This window comes from Rhea pennata, chromosome 1 (assembly GCF_028389875.1).
Source record: "Rhea pennata isolate bPtePen1 chromosome 1, bPtePen1.pri, whole genome shotgun sequence".
In the NCBI taxonomy this organism is placed as follows: Eukaryota; Metazoa; Chordata; class Aves; order Rheiformes; family Rheidae; genus Rhea; species Rhea pennata.
In genome coordinates, this window is record NC_084663.1 from 24,053,531 (window position 1) to 24,076,261 (window position 22,731).

General features: G+C 39.1%; 1 protein-coding gene across 2 annotated transcripts in view; it reads left to right on the forward strand.

Moving 5' to 3' along the window:
- Positions 1-884: 884 nt before the first annotated feature.
- Positions 885-22,731, forward strand: part of WASL (WASP like actin nucleation promoting factor) — a 48,919-nt gene continuing 27,072 nt past the window's right edge. For both annotated transcript variants that reach the window (XM_062583186.1, XM_062583195.1), the window contains exon 1: positions 885-1,062. In XM_062583186.1, the coding sequence (XP_062439170.1) occupies positions 949-1,062 (114 nt within the window). In that variant the 5' untranslated portion in view covers positions 885-948. The remainder of the gene's footprint in view (positions 1,063-22,731) is intronic.

The following is a 22,731-nucleotide window of genomic DNA, read 5'->3' on the forward strand; positions in this document are numbered from 1 at the left end:
TCCTCACGCCTGCCCCGTGGGAAGCCTCTTATTTCTGTTTTCACCGGGTATTTCACCGCGGTCGGTAAGAGGCGGCCGTTAGGGCTGCGAGGTCTCGCGCACCCGCTCCGCGTGGGCGAGCGGGCAGGAGCTGCCTCGCCACAGCCAGGGCTGCACAAACTACCCTCCACCGCCGCCCCCTCCGCTGCGGCGCCGCCGGGAGCGGCGAAAGCGACCCGGAGATTTCCGAGATGAGCCGTACGGAGGAGGAAACCTTCTCCCCTCCGCGAGGAGCGCGCAGAAGGTTTCTGAGCTTTACATTAAACCACACGTGACCAAGAATTTAACGCGGATCCCGGGCCCCCGCCCCGGCCCCTTCCCCCGCGAGCGGCCGAGCCGCCCCGGCAGGTATCTGGGGGCGGGCGCGGGGCGGCCCCCGCCCGGTGCAGCGCGCGAGGCCCGCCCGGGGGCGGGCGGCAGCAGCAGCAGCAGCAGCAGCGGCGGCGCCGGCGGGGCCCCGCGCCGCGCCGCGCATGGTAGCGGCGGCGGCGCGCTCGGCGGCCTCCCCTCTGGCTGCCGCCGCTGTGGTCTCGCCCGCCCCCGCTGCCATGTTGGATTGTGCGGCCGCCGGAGCCGGGCCGAAGTTGGAAGTTTAGTGCCTGCCGCGGGGGTGGGCGCGATCCGGCGGCGCGGCCCGGCCTGGCCCGGCCCGGCCCGGCGCGGCCCCTCCCTGCCCTGCCCTGCCCGGCGCGGCGCCCCGCCGCGGGCCGCCCGCAGCTCGCCGCGGCCCGGCCCGGCCGCCGCTCTCCCCCCGCCCCCTCCCGCCTTCGCCGGCCCCGAGAGGGAGGCTCGGCGATGCGGCTGCCGTGAGGCCGCGGCGGCCGGCGGCAGCGAAGCGGCAGCGGCGGGGGCGCCGGCGGTCGCAGCGCGGCGAGGGCAGAGCCAAGCCCCGCGGGGCCGGCCGCGGCCATGAGCGGCGGCCAGCAGCCCCCGCAGCCGCGGCGGGTCAGCAACGTGGGCTCGCTGCTGCTGACGCCGCAGGAGAACGAGAGCCTCTTCAGCTTCCTCGGCAAGAAATGCGTGGTGAGCGCCGGGGAAGGGCCGCGCCGGGCGCGGGGCGCCTGAGGATAGGCCGGGGGCGCGGCCGGGGAGTTGGGGGCCGCGGCGCTAACTTGTCCGCCCGGCCCGGCCTCGCCCGGCCCCGACGTGGGTCCCAGCCCGGAAGTTTCTCGCCGGCGCCCGGGCCGGGGACGGCGCTGCAGGCCCGGCCTGGCCGAGGAGCCGCGGCCGGCGGCAATGAATGAGGCGAGCGCGGCGCCGCCGCCGGCCGGGCCGGGCCGGGGAGGCCGCACGCAAGTGGCGGGGCCTGGCCCGCCCGCGGTGCCGAGCCCCCTCCGCGCCACCCCGCAGCCAGCCGCTGGCGGGGGGGGGCCTGGGCCGCACGAAAAGTCTCACGGCTTGACAAGGCTGACCCGAGCCCCGGGTGCACCTGCGGTGCAGCAAAGCACGGCTGGCAAAGTTGGAGAAGGGCTCCCGGCGCTCCGAGGCCTGCCTTGGGTTCAGCCCCTGCTCCTGGGAGCCCGAACAACAGGTTTGCGTTTTCAGGCGCAGCTCTGATACTGTATCTCTGCCTGTCAAAAAAAAAAAAAAAAAAAAAAAAAAGGCAGTATCAAAATTAAGAGGGGGGGAAGTGTACTAGATGTGTTCAGGTTTATCAGTAAGTTCTTACCTTCCTGAATAGCTCCTTGCATATTAATACATTGTATTTATGAAGTATATTTTAAAGCTGTATTAAAAGTAAACTGTTTCAGAGCTTCAAAAGTTAACTTTTTTTTTCCTAAAGCACCTATTTTTCAGATTACCTTTTTGAAGGCACTTAAAATGATGCTATCCTGATATCTTCTGCTGCTTCGTGTCCAGTGCTTAGATTAGTAACATTAGGCACCTACACCTTTTTGTGGTGCTATTTTAAAGCAGGATGTCAGTGTAATCATAATAGTTCCACATAATTCTGTGGACTTTGAAATGGTATTGTTGATCAAACCGAATGTTGCAAGTAAGGCAAGAATTGTAACTGAACAGGAAGTAGGTGATATTTGCATTGGAATGAGTTAAATAACATGATGTCATCGTAATTAAATTATTGCCGTTTAGAGATAGGTCAGACAGTGTGATCATGAAACATGTAAAAAGGCTTTTAAAAAGTAATAAATTTGTAAGAAACAGCTTTATTTAACACTTATCATGCTTTTGGTTCCATTGCAAGGAAAAACAAAAGTGAGCTGTTGTCTATATTAAAAAGAAACACATGAATTTGTGTATTTAAGTTGATTTCCAGATTGTTTTTCCTGTGACTTAAGGGTGTTTTTTTTTGGGGGGGGGGAGTGTCAAGGAAAAGTCTTTTTGTTATGCTCTGCTGTAACACTTATCTTTAGTTTTTGAAATGTGTTACTTGGGATAAGTTAAACAGGCCTCAAGGTAACTATCTTCATAGTGTCTGGGTGATGTGTGGTTTGTGACACGCTGATAGTTTTATAGATACATGTAAGACTGTGTTTTGTTTCTGAGACTAAACATTTTTGTCATTTAGTCTGAATCTTGATTACTTTCTAACTGAGGATTTTATTTATTGTGCCCAGCTCCTTTACCCTTTTCCTCCTGCATTGAATGTTTTCTAGCTTAAGCTTAGGATCATCTTACTGTAATCAAGGGTCTGTATCATATGCTTGAAGACATGGATCCAGAAGACTGTCAAATATGGTAGTCTAGACCTTTTGGCTGTCTGAGCCAAAATGGTGGCAACTCAGAAATTAATTTATGAACAAACTGAACATCTCTATCCCATGGATATCAGTATCTCCTAGAGAAGAGGGATGGGCACCTAGGGATGGTAACAGCTTCAAATTTCCAATCTGAATCTACTACATCTGACAGAGCTGTGTGTTACTCTGCATACCATTGACCTTCTGGCTTGATTACAGCTTAATATCAGGCTGCTGTGCTGATTATTATTATTTCTTTTTAACTGTAACGTACATATTTGATAATGTTTGGAATTAGTCATTGTTGAAGCCTTAGATAGTAAATGTTACTAGTATACAAAAATTTTTACAAGTTTCGCAGGCTACAGTTAAAGTATCTTTGAAAACCGAATCTGCCATGAGCAGGAGTGAGCTATTTGTTCATAATTAAAGTTGCACCTATAACTAAATCAGATTAAATTTTTAAAAGTTTGCTTTGACCTGAGTTGAATTGATTGTGCTACTTGGATACTGTAGGTGGTGTTTTCATCACTTTGGGCATGAATACGCTACCAGATGTGTACTTCAGCATCTTTACAGGTTATGTTTTACTTAACCTTGTGTATGCATGACTAATAAAATGAATGACAGAGGAACAGTTGAGGCATGCAACTGTGCACCTAATAATTTTTTATAGTAATAATTCATAGTACTTTCATGGAGGATGTAATGATAGTATCAGTCCTGAAGTCAGGAAAACTTACGGAGTTCTGAACATGGCATGTTTCAACAATCTTTATTTTATAGACTGATGTATTTGGCTGCTTGCAAGGCAGTTACTTTGAAGTTATATTGAGGATTCATCTAGTCAGTTCTTGTTTCATGGAAAAACAACAGAATTTAAAGAGTAGTTTTATTTTAAATTAGTACTGACAAGCTAAGAATTTCAATACTGACATAATTTCAATGGAATCTTTAAATCATTATGAGTGGTAACCACAAAAATTACCTGGGAGTGAGGGAAGTGGTGAAAAGGCTGCCATTGTGTTGGTGATACTGATATCACTCTCTGGACTTCTTCTAATACTCTGGAGATTTCATTGTCTAGCAGAAAATATATACATAAATAATATTACTGATTCTGGCGCACACTTTTTTCATTTGCGGAGCTGTAATGCTTGCCTGAATCTATAAACAGCTAAAGTATCTTTGAAAACTGAACCTGCCATGAGCAGGAGTGAGCTATTTGTTCATAATTAAAGTTGCACCTATAACTAAATCAGATTAAATTTTTAAAAGATATTCTTTTTGGCAGTAGGTATCCAACATACCTACTGTGAAATCCATCATACTGTATTTAGTAGCTTCTGTCATGCTTAAATGTACCAAAAGCATGTAACTAACTTTGATCCAAGTACATCTTGTTAACTATGTCAGGGGTAAAATTTAACATCTGTAGAAATTTATCAATAACTAACTTTTTATCATACTGTAAATGTATGATAAACTGAGCTATGAGATTGTTTACGGTTATGTTAATGAACTGTTTCTCTGCATGTGTTAAACTTGGAAATTTTTTGCTGAAATCTAAATTTAATTACAAATCAGTCACTCTAATATTGTACTGAACAGTAAGATTTTTTTTTTAAGGGAAGGTAGGGTCCAATTAACCATTTCTAATAAAGAAAACCTCTTTAGTAAATTGCAGGATTTATTTGTCATGAATGTCACTGGCTGAAAATCGGTTTAGTCTGTAGAAACAGTTTTATGTTTATATATGAGGAGCTTTAGGAAAGAATATCAGTGTATATTTAAGATTAGATGCACATAATGGAGTGTGGATATCTTACACTTCTCAGAAGTTACTTGAAGCTTGGACAACATGTAATTAATAAATCTAGTAATAATCTATTATTGGCAAGATCTTGCCTTGACTGATGTGATAAATGAGAAATGCTGGAGGAATGCAAAGTGACAATAAGAGTCATAAACTGAGAAAACTGGTTTAAAAATGCACTGATCAGAATACAACTGTATTTGTCAAAGCCAAAGTACAAGTCGCAATAATAATTGAAATAAGACAGAATAAAAATCTGAATGGGAGTTTTAGTTCTTAGTTGATAAGATACAAAGATTTTTTATCAGGAAAGAACTCATAAGACTTCTTGTGCTTATGAAAACAGCAGGAGCCAAGACTTAAAGACGACTTGCAAGCTGAGTGACAGGCAGGTTTATGTGACTGAGAAGTGTTTCAGTTCGTGCTTATGCTGCTGTCTTTGCATCCACAAAGGTATCTGAAAGGCTGAGATTTTAGTCTGAATAGAAGGTATCTCTGGGGGAGAGAACTGATTCACCATTTTGGAAGTGGTAGATGAGATGAGAAGGGAGAGACAAAGTGCAAAGGATAAGGCCCTGTGAAACATGTGAGTATTAAGGAGTATTAAGAGTTATGTCTAGATTTCTTTTGAGGTCTCTGTCATGTTTTATCAAAAGTCGTGCAACTTCATGTGCCTCATTAGTATCCAATTGAATAATTTCTCTAAAACAACTTGTCAGCAATCATCTTCCCTTCTAGTGAGAATCTCATTGTTTTTTGACAATTCCTTTGAATCAAACTTGTGCCTACAAAACTGATCTTCACAGGAAGAGGTCAAATCAGGCCTTTTGCTGCAAGTGGCTGCCTTCGTGTATCTACAGTAGGATTACTTAACATAAAATATTTCATGCTTATTAGCATATATTCAAGTATTTCATGCTGTAGCTTGCTTTTTGACTGCAGCTGTGAAATGTGCTGTAAAAAAAGGTTGTTTAGTTGTGGATGAGAAATGTGTTGAGACCACATACGAACACTCTGGTAGGCATTGTGTCCTGTAGTTTTTCACATTTGAAACAAAGCATCAAGTCACCAAGAATGGGATTTGGTTTGGGATTAAGAGGCAGCACTTAAGGTGTTTGAATTTCATTATTGTCAATAGACATCACTGGCTTTTTTCTTGATTACTTATTTTTACTTGGCTTAAGGTAGATATGTATGACTATGAACTGAATTTCTCTTTTGGTTCCTGTGAGTATATTGGTTACACCTCTCCTGACTGTGCAGGTAGGGAAGAGATGTAGCTCACATCAAACACACGTGTGTGTGTGTCTGGACCTCTAAGTCCTACAAATTTCAGTCAGTGTGTATCTCTGTTATGGAGTGTTGTGTTGCTAAGCATGGGGAAGGCTTTTCTATTCAACTCTTAAAAATTCTTGAGAATTCTCCAGAGCTTTGGCATTCCCTTCTGAGCTGCTTTGCAGACCTTTCCTGTTTTGAAGGTAGTCAAGTGTCAGAAGTCTCTGAGCATCTTTGTGGCTAATTAGCTGGTAGAAAACACCACCCATGCTCCTGATAATGTTGACTGGAATCCTGTGGTGTGCAGGTGCAACAGGATGAAAGCAATTTGCAGTCACATGCTGCTGTGTTGTAATTTACCAGCTCTTCACGGCTCAGAATCAGGTGGAGTTTGGGAGAGTACAAAGTTGGAGCGTAAGTTTTAATATAGGATGCAAATGAACATCCACAATATGTTTTGACTGCAGAACTTCCACCGAGGTGTCCAGATCCCCCTTGTTCAGGAGAACACAAAAGAGAGAGCTTTTTGTGAGAAGATAAATTGTTTGAGTTTGCTATTTAATATAAATGTGTAAATAGAAAGACTCTGTTTTGCTTCTCCTTTAGTGAAGAATTTTTGATTTCTCTGCATCATCTGATTATAAGCATCTGTTTGTCATCACTGACGTATGTCCTCTGGGAATGTTTCTTTTGGGACTTCAAAGGAATTTAGTATGAATCCTATATACTTAATACACTATCCCATTTCAAGGTTAAAAAAAAAAGCGGGAGGTAATCGTGGAGGATACTCAAACTTTAAACTTCGAATCTGTTATTTCAGAGGAGTTCTGGTACTTCTGCCGGCAGAAGCTTCCATGTTTCTTCTGTAGAGCTTTTTATGTGGCTATTATTGCTCTACTGGTAGTGTCTCTAGTAGTGCAGGGATTCAGTTTGCTTACAGCCATCACTGGTAAGTGTTGGCTGTAGGTACCACCAACAGCAGCAACTGATGTGGGCAGCTTCTGGGTCTGTGCTTGAGCCTGTGTAATGTTGAAGAGGATCGCATAGGATGAGCAATAGTCACTTGGAAACTGCAGCAGAAGCTCCTCAGCAACTGACATAGCAAATGACTTGTTTCTTTCACGGATCTTTTATAGGCAGAGCTTTGCTCAATGGAGGCAGGTTTTGGTGAACTCTTAAGTATTTTGTTTTTCAGAGAATGTGTACCACTCATTTAAAGGAATGTGGTAAGATTTATGGTGTCCTTCTGATAAGAATCTTTCACAGACTCTTCTCCTGAGAAATCTTTAAAATTTAGTATAGTGCAGAAGACTCATGGTTTCATGACCTAATGCCTTTATTACAGTAAAAGGAAGTGTTTTTTTTTAAAAAAAAAAAAAAAAAAAGAGACAGAGTGAGTGAGTCCTGGGCACTAGGCAGTTGTTTTTTTCGTGTGTTAGAGCATAATTTCCTCAAGAAACCTTGTCAGTGTGTTACTTGTTACTGGGGCACAGAGGGAATCTTTTATTTGCTGGTTTGTTAGTAAATAAATTCTACAAACTGGATTTAGCAGAACTAAGTCTGTCTTAATGGGTGGTTTTAAGTATCCACTTCATCAGGACATGATTCAGCCATAGACAGAAGCTGTGCAAGATATCTTTGTTTCTCAGTGTATTTACTTGGGTACACTGCCATGCTGACTCCTGTGGTTTTCAGGCGTATCGTTTGTGCCTGTCTAGCTAAGGAAAATAAGTGAAGTAGATATGCCATTACCTTCATAGATAAATCACAAATTCTGAAGTGTACTGTGATCTTTGTGTCACAGGAGCACTGTACTTGAAGGGCCAAACTGGAAAAGGAAAGATGTAATGGAGATAGTCATAGGGATGCTTGCTTAGAAAGCTGCTCATTTGCTTAATTCTTCAAATTTGGTTATTTTCAGCTACTTTTGCATTAAAGGTAGACAATTTTTCTGCTACCTTTTTATGTGCCTGGCATTTTAGCAATCTCAAATTAAAATTCCTTTATTAAGAATATGTGGTTCTGGAAGAAGCTCATTAAAGCATCTTACAAATTACTCAGTTCCTGTAAACTTAACATTCTATAAAGGATATAATTGCTGGCAAGGAAACTGTTGCTATAAGAGCTCCATGTTATACTGACAAATGCACTATACCAGATTGAGACTCACCTTTGGTGCTTGCTTTCGCACACAGTCTCACTGACATGGGAATGTATTTACCCCGTACTGTTTATTCAGCTATCTTTAAAATCCTTAATTTAGGTAGTTCCCCCCTGCCCCTCATATGATACAAGTTTGCTGAAAAACAGTGTTAATGTATTTTCTACTTCTCCCAGTATGTGTAGTTTAAAGCTAGAAGATTGCATTAGAGCTTGTTAATCAAGGTCATGAGTGTTTCCATTTCTGTAACATAATTTCCCACACTATTTTTTCCCCTTCATAAGCTTATACCTAATTCAGAATTCCCCTGCATTCATCTCATTTGCCTTCAAAGTGAATATGTTATTTTTGCCCTGTTCTCTCCTTGCTAATTAGCCTGTATGCAACATCCAAGTGATGTAGTTGTACAAGAACCTATTCATGCTCACTAGGCGTATTTTGTATGCTGGGGCATTGTGCCTGCAGTTTGAAAAATACTGACCTAATGAAAGAAAAAATAAAGTTTTTTTTTGCCTCCTTGAAAAGCTAGGATGACTTTTCATTATTTGAGCCCTTAACTAGGGAAGAAAATTCTTGTCTTTAATTTTACAAACATTTAAAAAATGTGTTTACTTCAATTGTAAAAGATGACAGCTTTCCCGAAAGTCAAACAAGGCACTTAGGAGGATTATTTACAAGAAAGGTCAAGTTAAAATATGTATTCCTAAATAACATACTGTGAATGTTAAGTAACAAAGCCTAGTAATTGTATTTCTATCTAGCCTGAAGAACAGCAAGAACATTTGAATGTGGGAATTTGTCACTAAACTGTAAATGCTTTCTGTTGGATTTAAGTTAGAAAAACATGAATCTGCAATGGTATAAGAGAATACAAAAAAGTGTAACATGTTTCTCACCTTTCTTGTAGAGTATATTTTACAACAGAAGCAGTGTATTAATTAGTTCCTCAGAAGAGTCTTAGTTTCTATATAGAAAATGGAACTCTTTATGTTAAGAATTTTATCCAACAACTTACAGTAAAATTTGTAGTGATATTTTTAGGAACTGTTTCCCTTGTTAGCTGCCTCTTGCAGATTTCTTCCATTTCTGCTCCTTGATCTCTGTTCCCCAAATCTCATATTTCAGCTTCCAGCATGGGTTCCTTGAACCATTGTTGTTCACATCATTTTCTGCTCCTATGTCCCAGCCAAAGGCTCTTCTCCCTGATTTCCTTTTCCACCTTGTAGTTCAAGTACCTCCAGAATTTTTCTTTCTATCTCCAGCCCCAGCATACTTAGTTTGCATAAAGATTTCAAGGTGTTTCCCCTAAATTCTTTTTTTCCCTCAACATTCTTTCCTCCACTGCCTTATCATGCAACTTCTTTCGGTTCCATAACTTTTTTTTTTTTCTTGAGAGACTTGATGTCTTATAGGAAATGTAGCCCTACCTATTCCTGGTGCTGGAGTAGGAACAACCTATATACTCCTTACTCAACAGAGCGTTGCAGGAGGAAAGTTAAGGAAAGGAGGCAGTCTCTATGCCAGCCAGCTGTCTGCTCTTGGATATGTGGAGTGCACTTCAGCCTAAGACAGATAGACCCTCTAGGGGACTATTCCATCTTCATTGGCCCAAAGTAAATCTTAATCTTTCTACAGAAAATAGACTCTCTGGTGGATGAAAGGGAGAAACAAAACATGGACATAATATTTCTCGAGCTTCTTGCCCTGCTCCATCCTTCTCTACTTTTTTTCTAGGCAGGACCAGACTCTCTTGTTTGGAAGTTCCTATATTATGGAACTGTATAGTGGAAGATATAGCTTCAGCAACTCTACAAGCTGAAATTTGAAACCACAGAAATGCTTAGTACTGCCTTGAGTGAACTGTAAGTTATTTCCTGCTCCTCTATCCATGTGACAGTTCTCTGAGCTAAGATGTGGTCATCCTTTGTAAGTAGGAACTTACTCTTTTACTATTCCTCAGCCATCCAAAACAAATAGAACCATCACTTAGCTTATGACACTAAATATACATAAATATGTCCAAATAGGCTCCTGTCTATAAAACTGTCATTGATTTTTGTGGTTAACTGAAAAGAGATGAAGAAAGCTATGAACATCCTGTAGTGGTATGTGTTCAGTGCAGTACCACAGGCAAGCTTCCTCTTCCATTTGCAAAAAAAGGAAGCAGAACATTATAATAAATAAAGTGGCGATCTGCCTTTTCTTTATTTGTCTTAGTAGCTAGGAGTGTTTCAGGTAAGAAACTTGTTCCATAATTGGACATACAGGATTATTAAATGAGTTTTGAATAACCTGCCAATTAACACTTTCAAAAAAGTATAAGTTTATGGCTTAACTTTACAAAATTTTACATCAATTGGTATTTTTTTATCCATACAGTAGAAACGTGGTGCATTCTGATAGTTTTGACCTTCTTTGAACGTACATTGGACTATTGAACAATTTTATTGCCCTGCTAGTCACTGTTTTCAATTTGTATATCTGGAACTTTTCATTTAAAACTGCAGAAGTTTTTAAAGTGTTAGTGCAACAGGAAGTGTTTGTTGCACTTGATTCTACAAAGAATTCAGTATTCATTCAACAAATCACTCACCTATTTAAAAAAAAAGTTGCATTTTTAAAGATTTGTCCATATTCATTATTCAGATATGAGTATTTATATAGCTGAGAGACTATGTCTGTACTTCTTTATGGAGCACGCTATTCCTTATCGTAGTTCATAATTATATATGATGAATGCCTAGTGGTATTTTAATTTCATTTGGTAAGTTGGGTAGAGTTGAGTTTGACGTTAAACGTTTCTCTAGAAGACAAAGCTCTTGCTCAGTCTACCTCGTGCTTTCATTCTGTGTTTTTATGACATTTAGCAGCTATCTCTTTCAGTGCTTCATTTCTTCGTTGAAACTTTTATTTAACAGCATCTTTGAACATCTCTGGCCTTTACTGCCTGCAGACAACAAATTCTGTTAGTTACTCTGCGCTCTATTTATACTGTTTAGATGAGGGTTGCTTTTTGAACAAATGTTCCCTTTGCTGCTACTCTAGACTTCACACAGTGTACCCAGAGAGTCTATGCCTTGCAGAGTCAACGCAGATTTTCTTGCCAGCAACAGAATTCAAGTCTTGCCCCTCTGCTCCTAGAGACTGCCTTGCAAACCTGAGAAGATTCAGATGGCTGGAAGTTTCCAGCAGATGAAAGTGTTCCTCTGCATGTAACAACTTACCTCAGTTGACAAATCATCAAATGCATTTGACATACTGTGAATACAAACTCATCAGGCTCCTAATCACCTTTTCTGATTTCAGAATGTGTTTGGGGAGTCTTCTGGTGAGGAGAGCTGATTAATTTCCAGCTATTCTTTTGTAGGCTGCGTTATACACAGCAAACATTATCTTAAGGGCTGCTGCATTTCATTTAATATGCTTCTTGATTACAGAGCACTGGCCTACCAAGAAAATGTAGTATTGTCCAAGGCTTTGTTTTTTGATGGTAACAGCTAGTTTGTAAGTAATGTACAAGAACTGTCCAAGTTACGTGTGATCTTTCTCTTTCCCTCTCCCACCCCCTTTAAGGCCTGCATTTATAAGTCAGCACTGGCAGGAACTGGACCCCTGGTGATGCTGGGTGCTGTATAAGCTCTTCTTCCACAGCAGGTGGTCTTTGCTTCAGAGTAGAAGGGAGATAATAATCCATCATGGATTTAGCAGCAGAATGCTTTTAGTGTTAGTTTTAGATTGTGATTTAGTCATCAGTAATTATAGCTGCAATAATTGTGCTAGAAATCAAATAGTGCAGTACCTATATCCATACGCTAGTGCAGTTTATTGGAGATAACTTTGTTGCTCTGGGGTCACTATGTGTGAATTAGCAAAGGGTATTACAGTTGACTTGTACCAAATAAATGAGCTGTAAATGAGGATGCCAGCCATATATTCTAGAGGCTGTTTTTCAGATAAGATTAACGCTTTTTTCTCTCCCTCTCTCTCTCTCTTTTTTTTTTGAGAGCTGAATACTGCTGCAGTGCAGCATCACGTCCTGTTATGTCAAATTAATCTGGTCTTGAAGTAAGGTAACTGACAGTTTGATTCTGTGATTCTCCAAAGAGCTATAATGTCTGTCTCAGAGAACTAGTGTTCTTATATCAATATCGGGAGGGTCTGTGATCTGAGGTTCCAGATCAGCTAACGAATTACTCTGAAATTCTGTATCATGGTCTTCATCACACAGTTGATATTAGAGGCCTTTGTCACTTAAAAATGCTTTCTTTTGAAGCATATACTTTTGAATAAAAGTGTTCTACAGGACACTTCAGTCACAGAGTTGGCTAGCTTCACTGTATGTAAATAATCTATGTGCCTGGGATTGGGGTCTGGGGCAGCAAGAAATCTGTATTTTTTTTTTTTTTTGGTTTAAGAGCTACATATGTTACTAGTGCTGCCCTATTTGTGTTTGTAACAGTGTGAAGCTTCTAGCAAAAAACTTAATTCCTAGATCTTTCTGGAATTCAGTTATACAGTAAGCCTTTAATCTGATGTTCACTAGATTGAACCTTTAGCAACCTGTCAATGCGATGCTCTTGTATCTTGCTCCCATTCTTGTGATTGTTTCTTCCAGGATACTGAAAGAGTTACTCTATTCCTATACCCACATAAAGTGTTTTGTGTAGTGTATCACTTTTCTTGAGCTCCTACTCATCTCAATCTGTAGGTTGAGAACCTTATCTTAATCGGGATATCAACTCGTTTTCTCTAAACTGTATACTTCTGGGACTGATGCTATCTTACGTATTGTCAACATGAAGAGCTTTCTTTTTTTTTTATGTTGACAGAATCGGATGATTTAGGTAGAGCTCAGAGGAACTGCTGTATTTAGCTGGTCACAAAGAAAAGGAAAGTTCATGCAAAAATTGGCAGTCCAGTGTCTACTTTGACAAGGTGGAGCTTTTTTCAGTCATGAGGATTTCAGTTGCATCAGTGCCCTTATGGAGAACTATCTCCTTTGTACTGTTATGTTTGGAATAATATATCACTATATGTCACTAATAACCCTTTTTTCCCTTATTATTTAATGATCAGTACTAATAAACATTCTTATTCCATTAGTAGGTGTGTTGCTGTACTAACCTGTCTTTATATACCATCATGAAACCACTGTAACTTATCATTGCATAAGTGGAGGTTTTCAGAAAGGTGACAAACACTTGACCTGACAGTAAAGCTGTTGCCAGTTCTCGCAAGCAGCAAGAACTACTGGCATTAAACATGTTAGCCTCATTGTCAATAGCTCCAGAACAGGTTGAAATACTTCAATAAAAAGAGTTTGGAATCTGAAGCACATAACGCTTGATTAGTTTAATGATACTGGCTGATTAAAGTGTCAGTGCAATGCAGATTGTGTTCAGTATTTCATTCTCATTAGGACTGAGAAGAAAGCTATCTTAAGTTTTTTCATTAATTATTCTTTTGGCACAATTTGTTGCATTTTATTAATTCAGGCAATATTAACCTAAAAGAATAAAGTTCAGTGTCAGTCTTACTAATGCTTCTTCTAAATGTTCTTTAAAACAGCTATTTTCTATTAAGAGTTTATTAAATAACCTAAACTACTGTCTTTGTGTTAATTACATTGGTGACTTTATGGATTCTAAAAATTCCTATATTGATCTAATCTTATATTGATTTTCTTTAAGCGTTGCCCCTCACACAAGATCTAATGGTACGTTAGTATAATATATATCTGTTATAGTAGAGTAAAATCACTTTTGCATTATCTGTGAATTCAGACCAGTACATACTTTTATTGTGACATGTAGCATGTTTGTTTTTAAACTACTGAATAATATTCACAGGTTATGTTCATGAACAGGAATACTGAACAAATGCAAAGTTCATCATCTTCAGTTTTCACAGGGGATGCTTTTATTTTACCACATCCTAACATATTAATTTTTAAGAATAAAAGTTTGACAATATCACTGCCTCTGTTCCTCAATTCTGTTCCTAAATAGCTTATTAGAAATGCTATCTAAAGTTACGCTACTAGCTCTGCACTAAAAACAAAAAAAGTATGTCTTATGATTTAAAGCAGAAATTGATGGTTTTTTCATGAAGAATAAGTAAATGTAGACACTGAAGTGTTGAGTGTAGAGGACAAACACATCCTGCTGCCCCCTCTCTGCAAGATCCTTATTGTATGAAGAGACAACTTCTCAACTGCAAATTAGTAAATTCTGTGCAGATTTTTTGTGCTCTAGCTTTGCCTAGCAGAGTAAGCAGCCTTGTGATATACTAAGTGACAAGCTGGAATTGTGAGGAACTACGGAGCAAGAAGTTGGCTTCAGGAAATGTGCTTTCCCATCTAGCAGTCCTCTGTATTTATTTTTGAGTAGTGGGTAGTAAGTTCAAAAAGGCAAATGTCAACTCCATTGTTAATCTTGAGCTACAGAGCCCATGTCATGGGATGTCACTGAGGGCAAGATCTCAATATAGATTTTAAGAGGCAAAAATAGCAATTCCAAAATTCAGAGCATCTATAGTATGTTATATTATGTAGCTAGAATACTTAGAACCTAAATGTGTGGGGTAATGATTACTGTCTTGTTGAAAGGCTCTGTTAGAACTAGTCTAGAGAGCCTTTTGAGAAGTACTTTTGTTATGTGATCATCTAGTTCCTTTGAGGTTTAGCTTAGCTGGTTAGAGCATGGTGCTCATAATGCCAAGGTGTAGGTTCAATCCCCGTATGGGCCACTCATTTGAGGGTTGGACTAGATGATCTCCAGAAGTCCCATTCAGCCTTACCAGTTCTGTGATACTCTGTGATACTCTATGGTATTGCCAGTGTCAGACTTTCTTTGTCCCTAGTCTCATGATTTGCTAGATCCTTCTGTCTTAAGGAGGTAGTGAATGCTACTACTGTTAGTTATAATAAATATCACTTTAATCAAGGTTTCATTAATCATGATGGAATGATATCAGTATTTCCTGGTCTTCATGATTATAACATGTCTGAGACAGTTTGAAGCAGTCAATTATAACTGCAATATTAATGGGCATTCATGCATTCTGGGGAAAACTAACTCTAGCAAGGGTTATATAGCTCCCCTGAAAGTAATGGATTTGTGTCTGTAGCAACTTAATCCTTTTTTTCTGTAAGGAGTTTTCAAAGCTCTTTACAAATACAGAGGTCAATATCTGTATATTACAGAGGAAGCAACTGAGGCACAGGGGACATCTATTTGATGCTTTCACTATTAGATATCTGTCTTCCTACAGAGGTTTTTAGCATTGTATCCTTGGACTGAGCTTTGAATTTGGCCAGGGATTGTATAACTACTAAATCTTTGTGCTTTTTTTTCCAGTGGCATAACTACTTTTAAAGACTTATAACGGGGAACAATTTTCTTCATAGCAGACTCAAAGCTATTGATATAAAAAGTCATATGTAGAATTAAGAATTTCCTCATCTTGACTTGAATTATCAAAACTGTTCTGTTCAAACATGAACTGCTGAAGGAGGAATTAAACGTTTAATTGTTGCACAGCAGAAGTGGGAGGAGTTGCATCTGTAACTACCCTTATGTAAACGGATTGAGTTTGCTTTATGGGACAGGACACAAGTCATACAGGATTGCAAGAGACCGGTTTTGGGCTATTATTCAAAGAGGTTTTACTTTTAATAGCCTTTTCTCAAACTTGGTTTGTATTTTGAAGGGATTTCTTTGTTTTGTGTTGGCATGAAGTTAATGTTCTCTTACAAAAGAGATTTTATTTTAAAACAACTTAAGCTGTTTCATTGCAGTGTTCTCTAGGTGTCTGAAGCTAGCATTCCTGAATATTATACTCTGTCCTCAAATGCAAGGACCTTAAAAGTTCATGTGAAACTCATTTCTACAAAGCAAATGTTCGTTTTTTTTTTTAATCTGTACATGGGAATACAACTAGATGTTAAATAGAATTTTCAAGGGTTCATTAATGAATATTCCAGAATGAGCACAAGTGAGGAATTCCTGAGGTTTATACTTTGCATTCTTTCTTTAATCAATTTAACTTGCTCTGAGCACTTATGAAAGTGATGATGCAGATACCATTGAGTGGGTCTATAAAAAACATAAGTAGGTCTAAAACGCCTTTTTTTTTTTTTTTTTTTAAGTTTGTGCTGGTGTTGGTTTTCTTAGACGAGAGGTCTGCATTCTAATTTATTTTCTCAAAGGCATTTTCAAAGTAATGTGAAATTCTACTCTATGAACCTTCATTAAATATAGAACTAGCAAATAACATTTGGAAAAGAAGTTAATGAGTAGAAAATGAAGTGCTTCATGAGGCACTGAAGAAAGACCTGCCTGCATGAAGGAAAAGGTAGTGCTTGGCAGAGGAGCAGAAAATGTTGAGACAGAATAGTTAGTCACTATTATAACTAAAAAAGCAGTGGTACAAGATAAAATAGATTCTACCTCCAATTTTGTCTCATGGATTGCTTTGAAACTGAGGTGTTTCCAGCCATATAAGATTCATGGTACAAATCAGTTTGCCAGTCTCTACAGAACCATAAAACATATTCTTGGGAACCAATTAATCTAAGTATCTGTATAGGGCTTAATTCATGTAAGGGTCTCATTAGTCTTGGGAGCTGTAAGGGTCTCATTAGTCTTGGGAGCCTTGGTTAACTTAAAGTGGCTTAAAATCAAATGTAAACATTTCATCTAAAAATTGTCCAAACTTTGGAAAAGAGCGATCCTATATATGCCTCAACTTTGAGCTCCTTAAGGGAGAATACAAGACAATGGATCTTTCATAGCAATAATTTTTGTTCTGTGGCAGTAGGACACAGACAATTTTGTCCAAGATCTGTGCACTCCACCTTTTCATTAGTTCTGAAAGTAACTAAATGTTTAATTGTAAGAGCAGGACACAAATACTGGAGCATTTTGTCATGTGCTTGCTGCTTTCTCTTCAGCCAAGATTTCGAAATGTTAAGGCATGAGACACAGCTGATTAAGCTAGTAATAATGCTATCCAGGTAAACAGGAAGTGACAGTATTAAAAGGTTATATGTCATCTAGTAAATTAACTGCTACCTGAGATAGACTAGTTTGGGATATTATAATTTTCATTGGGGCGTTGTTGTGTTTACAGTTATATCTCTGGAAGGGTGAAGACTTGTGTTTATTTGAACCAAGGTTGTGGGATTCAAAAATATCTTTATTCTATGTCTGATAAAACCATTTTCATTTTAATTAATGATGTGTTATTTGATTAGACTAAATGTTATGTTGCTTATTCACATCTTAATTGTTGGACTTGTGACCCATAGTTGAGCAGCTTTTGTGATGTGACTATTTTAGGAAGCAATGAGCACTTGAAAGGTAATCAGCTAGCTCTGTCTAGCCAAACTGGAGAGTTCTCTAAAGTAAGTACTAGAAATGTAAGTGAAATTGCATCTGAACACACTCAAAACACATGAGCTGTCTGTAACTGCCTGAGTGTTAGGAGTGAAAGATCACTTTTTTAGATAACTACAGACTTGAACCTGGACAAGCACTTTTATAATCACATGGTTAGAGAAAAGAAACAATTTTTAGTTATGAAGCAGAGCAAAGATATGTTTCCCCACATAAGACTATGAAAAGAGTATCAAGATCTGTGGGCTTTTTCCACTTTCCCACTGTGCAAATCACATTATAAACTCAACCTAGCTTCCAAAAACTTACAAACCAGGCATAATTTATCAGTTTGTCTGAACTTATAGATGTGTGTGCAAAAGTAAACTTAAGTTAAAATATGAAGCATATAAAATCCTCTAAGTTTAAAAAAAAAAAGTATTTCATGTCTTCAACCTGTTTTCACTAATTAAAAATTTACTTTCTGAGAAGTTGTGGGAGAGAGAAGTTCAAAATAGTAAATTTGCACTATTATTTATGCTTTGTATTAAGTTTAGGTTTGTCAAACACTTGTTTCATCCCTTTTTCCATTATAATGTCACTTGTCACTGGCAGCTTCTCTGCATCAGTAAAAGTTTTTGAGTCAGGATGTTGCAGCTGATCAGAATAAGGTGGGGAATCTGTTCTCAGATATTGATATTCTTTAAATTGTTTTAGTCACTTGATTCCTTACTGTTTTGGGCTATGGTGAATGGACCTAGCTTAGATTAAGATCTTCATATTTCTAGGATGATATGAAATACCTCAGGTGGCTTTCTGTTGAACAGAACTTTCTGTTCTGTTTTCAGAAAATCCTGTTCTCTGATTTTTCCTTTCACATAAGTAAAAGGCAGCATCTTTAATGCTATGGCTTCATTTAGCATAGCCTAACTGTGGGTAGGTGGAAGAAACATGAATTTCTTAGCAGCTATTCATAGCTGTTGGTAATTGTGGGAAATTAAGGAGTGAGACGCAAGCTTTAAGCTTAAATTGAACACTGATTTTAACAAAAAGAATTCTATGAGTGATAGAACTAATGAGGCCCCAATGTCTTGCAGTTGAATAATTTTTTAACTTGCGTGAAATAAAGCTTCTCATGTGTTTGGGCATTTCCAAAAGCTTTTTTTTTTTTTGTGGATTCTGTCAAATATAATACAAAATCTTGTTTCAGTCTTCTCCTCCATGGAGTAATCAAAGTCTATCTTCTCAGAATAATTTCCTATAAGCTACATTAAAATTGCAAAATCTGTTTCCAGCTGTTTGACTTTGTTGAAATCTACAAGCAACCTTCCAAAGTCCTATATTTGTTTGTATGGAAAAATAATTGTAAATCCTATTTTTGCATACATTTTAAGATACAATACGCAATTGTCTTTAAAGCTAAAATTATTAGTGCTTCTTGAAACAAAACCCATGAAAGCTGTGAAAGTTTAGTATAGTTTTCCTGAATTGTAAATTATTGAAATCCACAATCAATGAACATTACTAGATGTAGGACTTCTGTGTGAAGATTCAGAGGATAATCTGCTGCTAAAATACAAATTGTAAGCCAGCCTGAGAGTTGCAAAATATAACTTACTAAAATCTAAATTTAATAGTCAAAATATTGTAGGGTCTTTAAAAGGGATATTTACAGAAGAGTCTCCATGTATCTGCTGCTGAGGCAATATCATCATAAGCTAGTTATACAAGATTCAGTGATCATAAACGGGCTAATCCCTGCTCTTGAGGCTTCCCTCAGGAGACTAAAATGGCAGTTGATCACCTCTGTTTTACTTCTTCCATCATCTTATTTTCTCAGCATTGCTGAGTGATGCCACAGTCCTTGTGATTGTTCAGATGGGGTCAGCAGAAAGCAAAACCAGTCTACCCTTACTGTTACCAGCCTCTTCTCTATCTGCTACTTCTTCCCATCCCCTTCCCTTTGTAAACTGCAAAATTAAGTAATTGGCAGTTGACCCTTGTGTATATTTATTAATAAATCTTTAAAATTTGATGAAGGAGTTGATTTACATTCATATTTTTAGCAATGATGCCTGAGGTAAACCTAAACTGCTATTGCTGGCATCTGTGCTTAAGAGATACTTGTGTTACTTACTATCTGGGGCTATCAAATATTCTGAACTTAATTAAGGTCATATTTGCTAAGTTTATGTGAAAGTGCTAGGAAATCTTTTTTTTTAATTTATTTATTATTTTTTTTTTCCCTGATGTAAAAAGCACCTCTGCTGCTTACAATGTAGAAACTCTTAGGGAAACATGCTTACAGGTCATTTAAGTGGCCTAATTAGTTACGGATCATCTGGATAGTGACAGGCATATTCAGTTCATCTAAAAAGACTAGTTGGAGACTATTGCAGTGTTTGCCTTCTGTATGAATCTCTTCATGATTTGAACACTCACGCTGGAATTGATTATTTGCCCTTCCTAGTAGGAAGGGATCATGCTGTTCCCACATGGCAGAGAACATGGCAAGGCCAAGAAAGTGGCACCAGTTTCTCTTAAAACTGGACCACTGTGCAGAAGGGAATTGAAATTACCAGAAAGAATGAGCAGAATTCAGTTATGTAGGCTACCAAAGGCATTCCCTGGGGAAGGGGAGGAGGTTCCTGAATCTTATCCTTGCATCAGGCTTTGTTTGTGCTTTCTGTGTTAAGAGTAATGCGATAAAACACACAAGCTGTGTTGAGCACTACACACACTTTTTTTTTTTTTTTTTTTTTTTTTAACAATCACAATCTATTTTTGACACAGCTAATCATAGAATATTGTTCAGGTATTACATTGCCTGACTCTTAATTTTGTTTGCTTTGAATATCGTGATTTTTTTCTTTTTTAAGTATTGACATTTAAATGCCAATAACTGTGGAACATCAGTTATTCTTTTGACATGAGCAGAGCTAATGCGTCAAGTGATATTTGTGCTTGATCAGTCAGTGCTACATGTTATCTCCTTTTTTTTCCCCCTTCTCTAGATTACAGGGGTTCTACTGGAAATACCAGCCACTGAATTACTTCTGGTCGACTAATTTCTTGTGGATTAGGGTGACTACATATTTGACTACCCTGCATTTTTCTGCTTCTTGTCTTTTTCTTCTATGAGTCTTAGTGAATTTCCATATCTTCTGGGATTCAGATAATGCTAGGCTGTTAGAGACTTTCTCAGCACTGAAGCTTCCCCTACCTGCTGTGGTCAAGATTAGGGTTATACATCCTCATGAAGTGTTTACCTCTCTGAAGTGGTACTTGACTCTAGCACCTCTCTTCCTGAGCCCCGCCATCTGAAGAAGCCTATTACTTACCACTGTTTTAATGGGATTGAATAACAATAGCCCTTTTCTTGAAGAGTTACTCTAGAAGTGGATGAGTGATGCAGTAGGAGCAGCCAGCATCTCCTGGTCAAGATGCTCCTGCATGTTGGCTTAGACATAACAGGGATTTCCACCATGGTATGCTTTGAAACAAAACATGCCTGTCATGGGCAAGCTGCACAACAGTAATATTATTGAGGATAGCTTGCGTTGCCTTGTTTTTTATTTTTTTCGGAGAAACAGGCTGAGTTGCTGTAAGCCATTATTTTGACAGGTTACTTCAACAGATATTCACACTAGAAGCTAATCAAAGTATTTGGATATCTCCTGCCCAGCTTCTAGGCAGGAAACTAACATTGGCTGATAGGATTACGTTATTCTACTGCAAGTTAGTTCTGGCAGGCAGAAGGTGGTTCCATGAACCTTGTGTTGATAATGCATGTTCTGTGGTGTGCCTGCACAGTGATGAAACGAGCAGAGCAGCCAGTATAAAACTGGCAATGCTGATCTGTTTCTGCTTCATAGGTAACCAGTTTGAGGTGTGACAAGAGTACAGGTATCTCCAATCAACAGCTTGTCCTCCCACAGAGCATTGACTTTGGGAAACATGGATGGAACTGAAGGGTTTTGCCTCCTCCCCACCTGACCCTCTCCTCCCCACCTGACCCTCTCCTCCCCACCTGACCCTCTCCTCCCCACACACACACTGTTGTCAATTTGTGGACTAGCTTATTTCTTTTTCAGTCCACCCTTTCAAACCTTATAGATATATAAGAAAGACAAGGTCTCAGCAGAATTGTTAAACACAGCAATAGTGTCAACTTTAAAATCCTTCTTCTGAAAATACAGTAATAACTTTAGGTATTAAGTAACATCAAAATTTACTATAGCTAATGGAAACTCCCCACACATACTAATTAGAGTATTTAAGGGCACTCCTGTAAAGTCAGTGGCATGACCTCTCTTGAAGAAACATTTGTACATAATTAAAACCAAACAAACATTTTTAGATGCAACATTCTGTTCAGGAATGCTATGCGAGAAATGAGCTGTATGTTATAACTGACTTTACAACAGACAAATTGAATGCTGCTTCAGAAAATGCAATTGTATGTTTAAATTATGACATTGGCTTAAATGTCCGTAGGCCCTGCAATTACGCAATTAAAATTGAAAAACTTGTAACTGAATTTGTTTAGCTGAAATTCATAATGACTAGTGGTGGATGAAGTTTAGTCATGTGTTTTTGCAAGTTACAGGTTTTACTAGTAAGTTTGTAAGTTTCTGAAGTCAGTGAATGATGAGAAACTAAATGTGTTTGTCGCCTGTCCTCCAGAAATGGAGTAACATGAAGCATAACAGCATTGCTATGTATGGCAAAAATCAACACTAGCTGAGTAAAAGAGCTGGATTCTTCCCTAATTTGCCCCCTTCCTTCCACCCCCCTCCCCCAAAGATATGTCATTAGTTTTTCTGTGTTGTCCCTTTAGTAAAAAAATAGTAGGGGCATGACAGTGGAATTTGGAATTATGTTCTGACACGTGAAAACTTTGTTGTAGTCTGAATGCTAGGAATTTGCATAATACTAATTAATAAATTAAAATGTAATTGAATTCTAGACTTAGTCTCAAAACAACACCTGAAACACAGTGAAATTATTCTTTAACATTCCAAGTAAGCTTTACATGCCAAAGGGCACCCAAGTGTTAATTAAATCTGTCATGATTATGCAGAATGAAGGTATACTCTCTTTTTGTGTAGTAGTCTTCCTTCTGTTCAAGTGGTAGGTGGTTTCCATGACCAGAAAATTCATAGGAATGAGTGAAGAATTCTGTGCTGGATCAAGGCTGTCGTGGAGTTAAACCTATTACTGATTTACTCAAATAATTCAGTTGGTGCTTTTTTTCAGTAGGTGCAATAGGAGGTGATGTCTGGAAGGAAATCCTTCTTGATACTGATCAACCATAGTATTCTATGCTTTAAAGTTAAGACATATAAGTCTTGCCAAGGC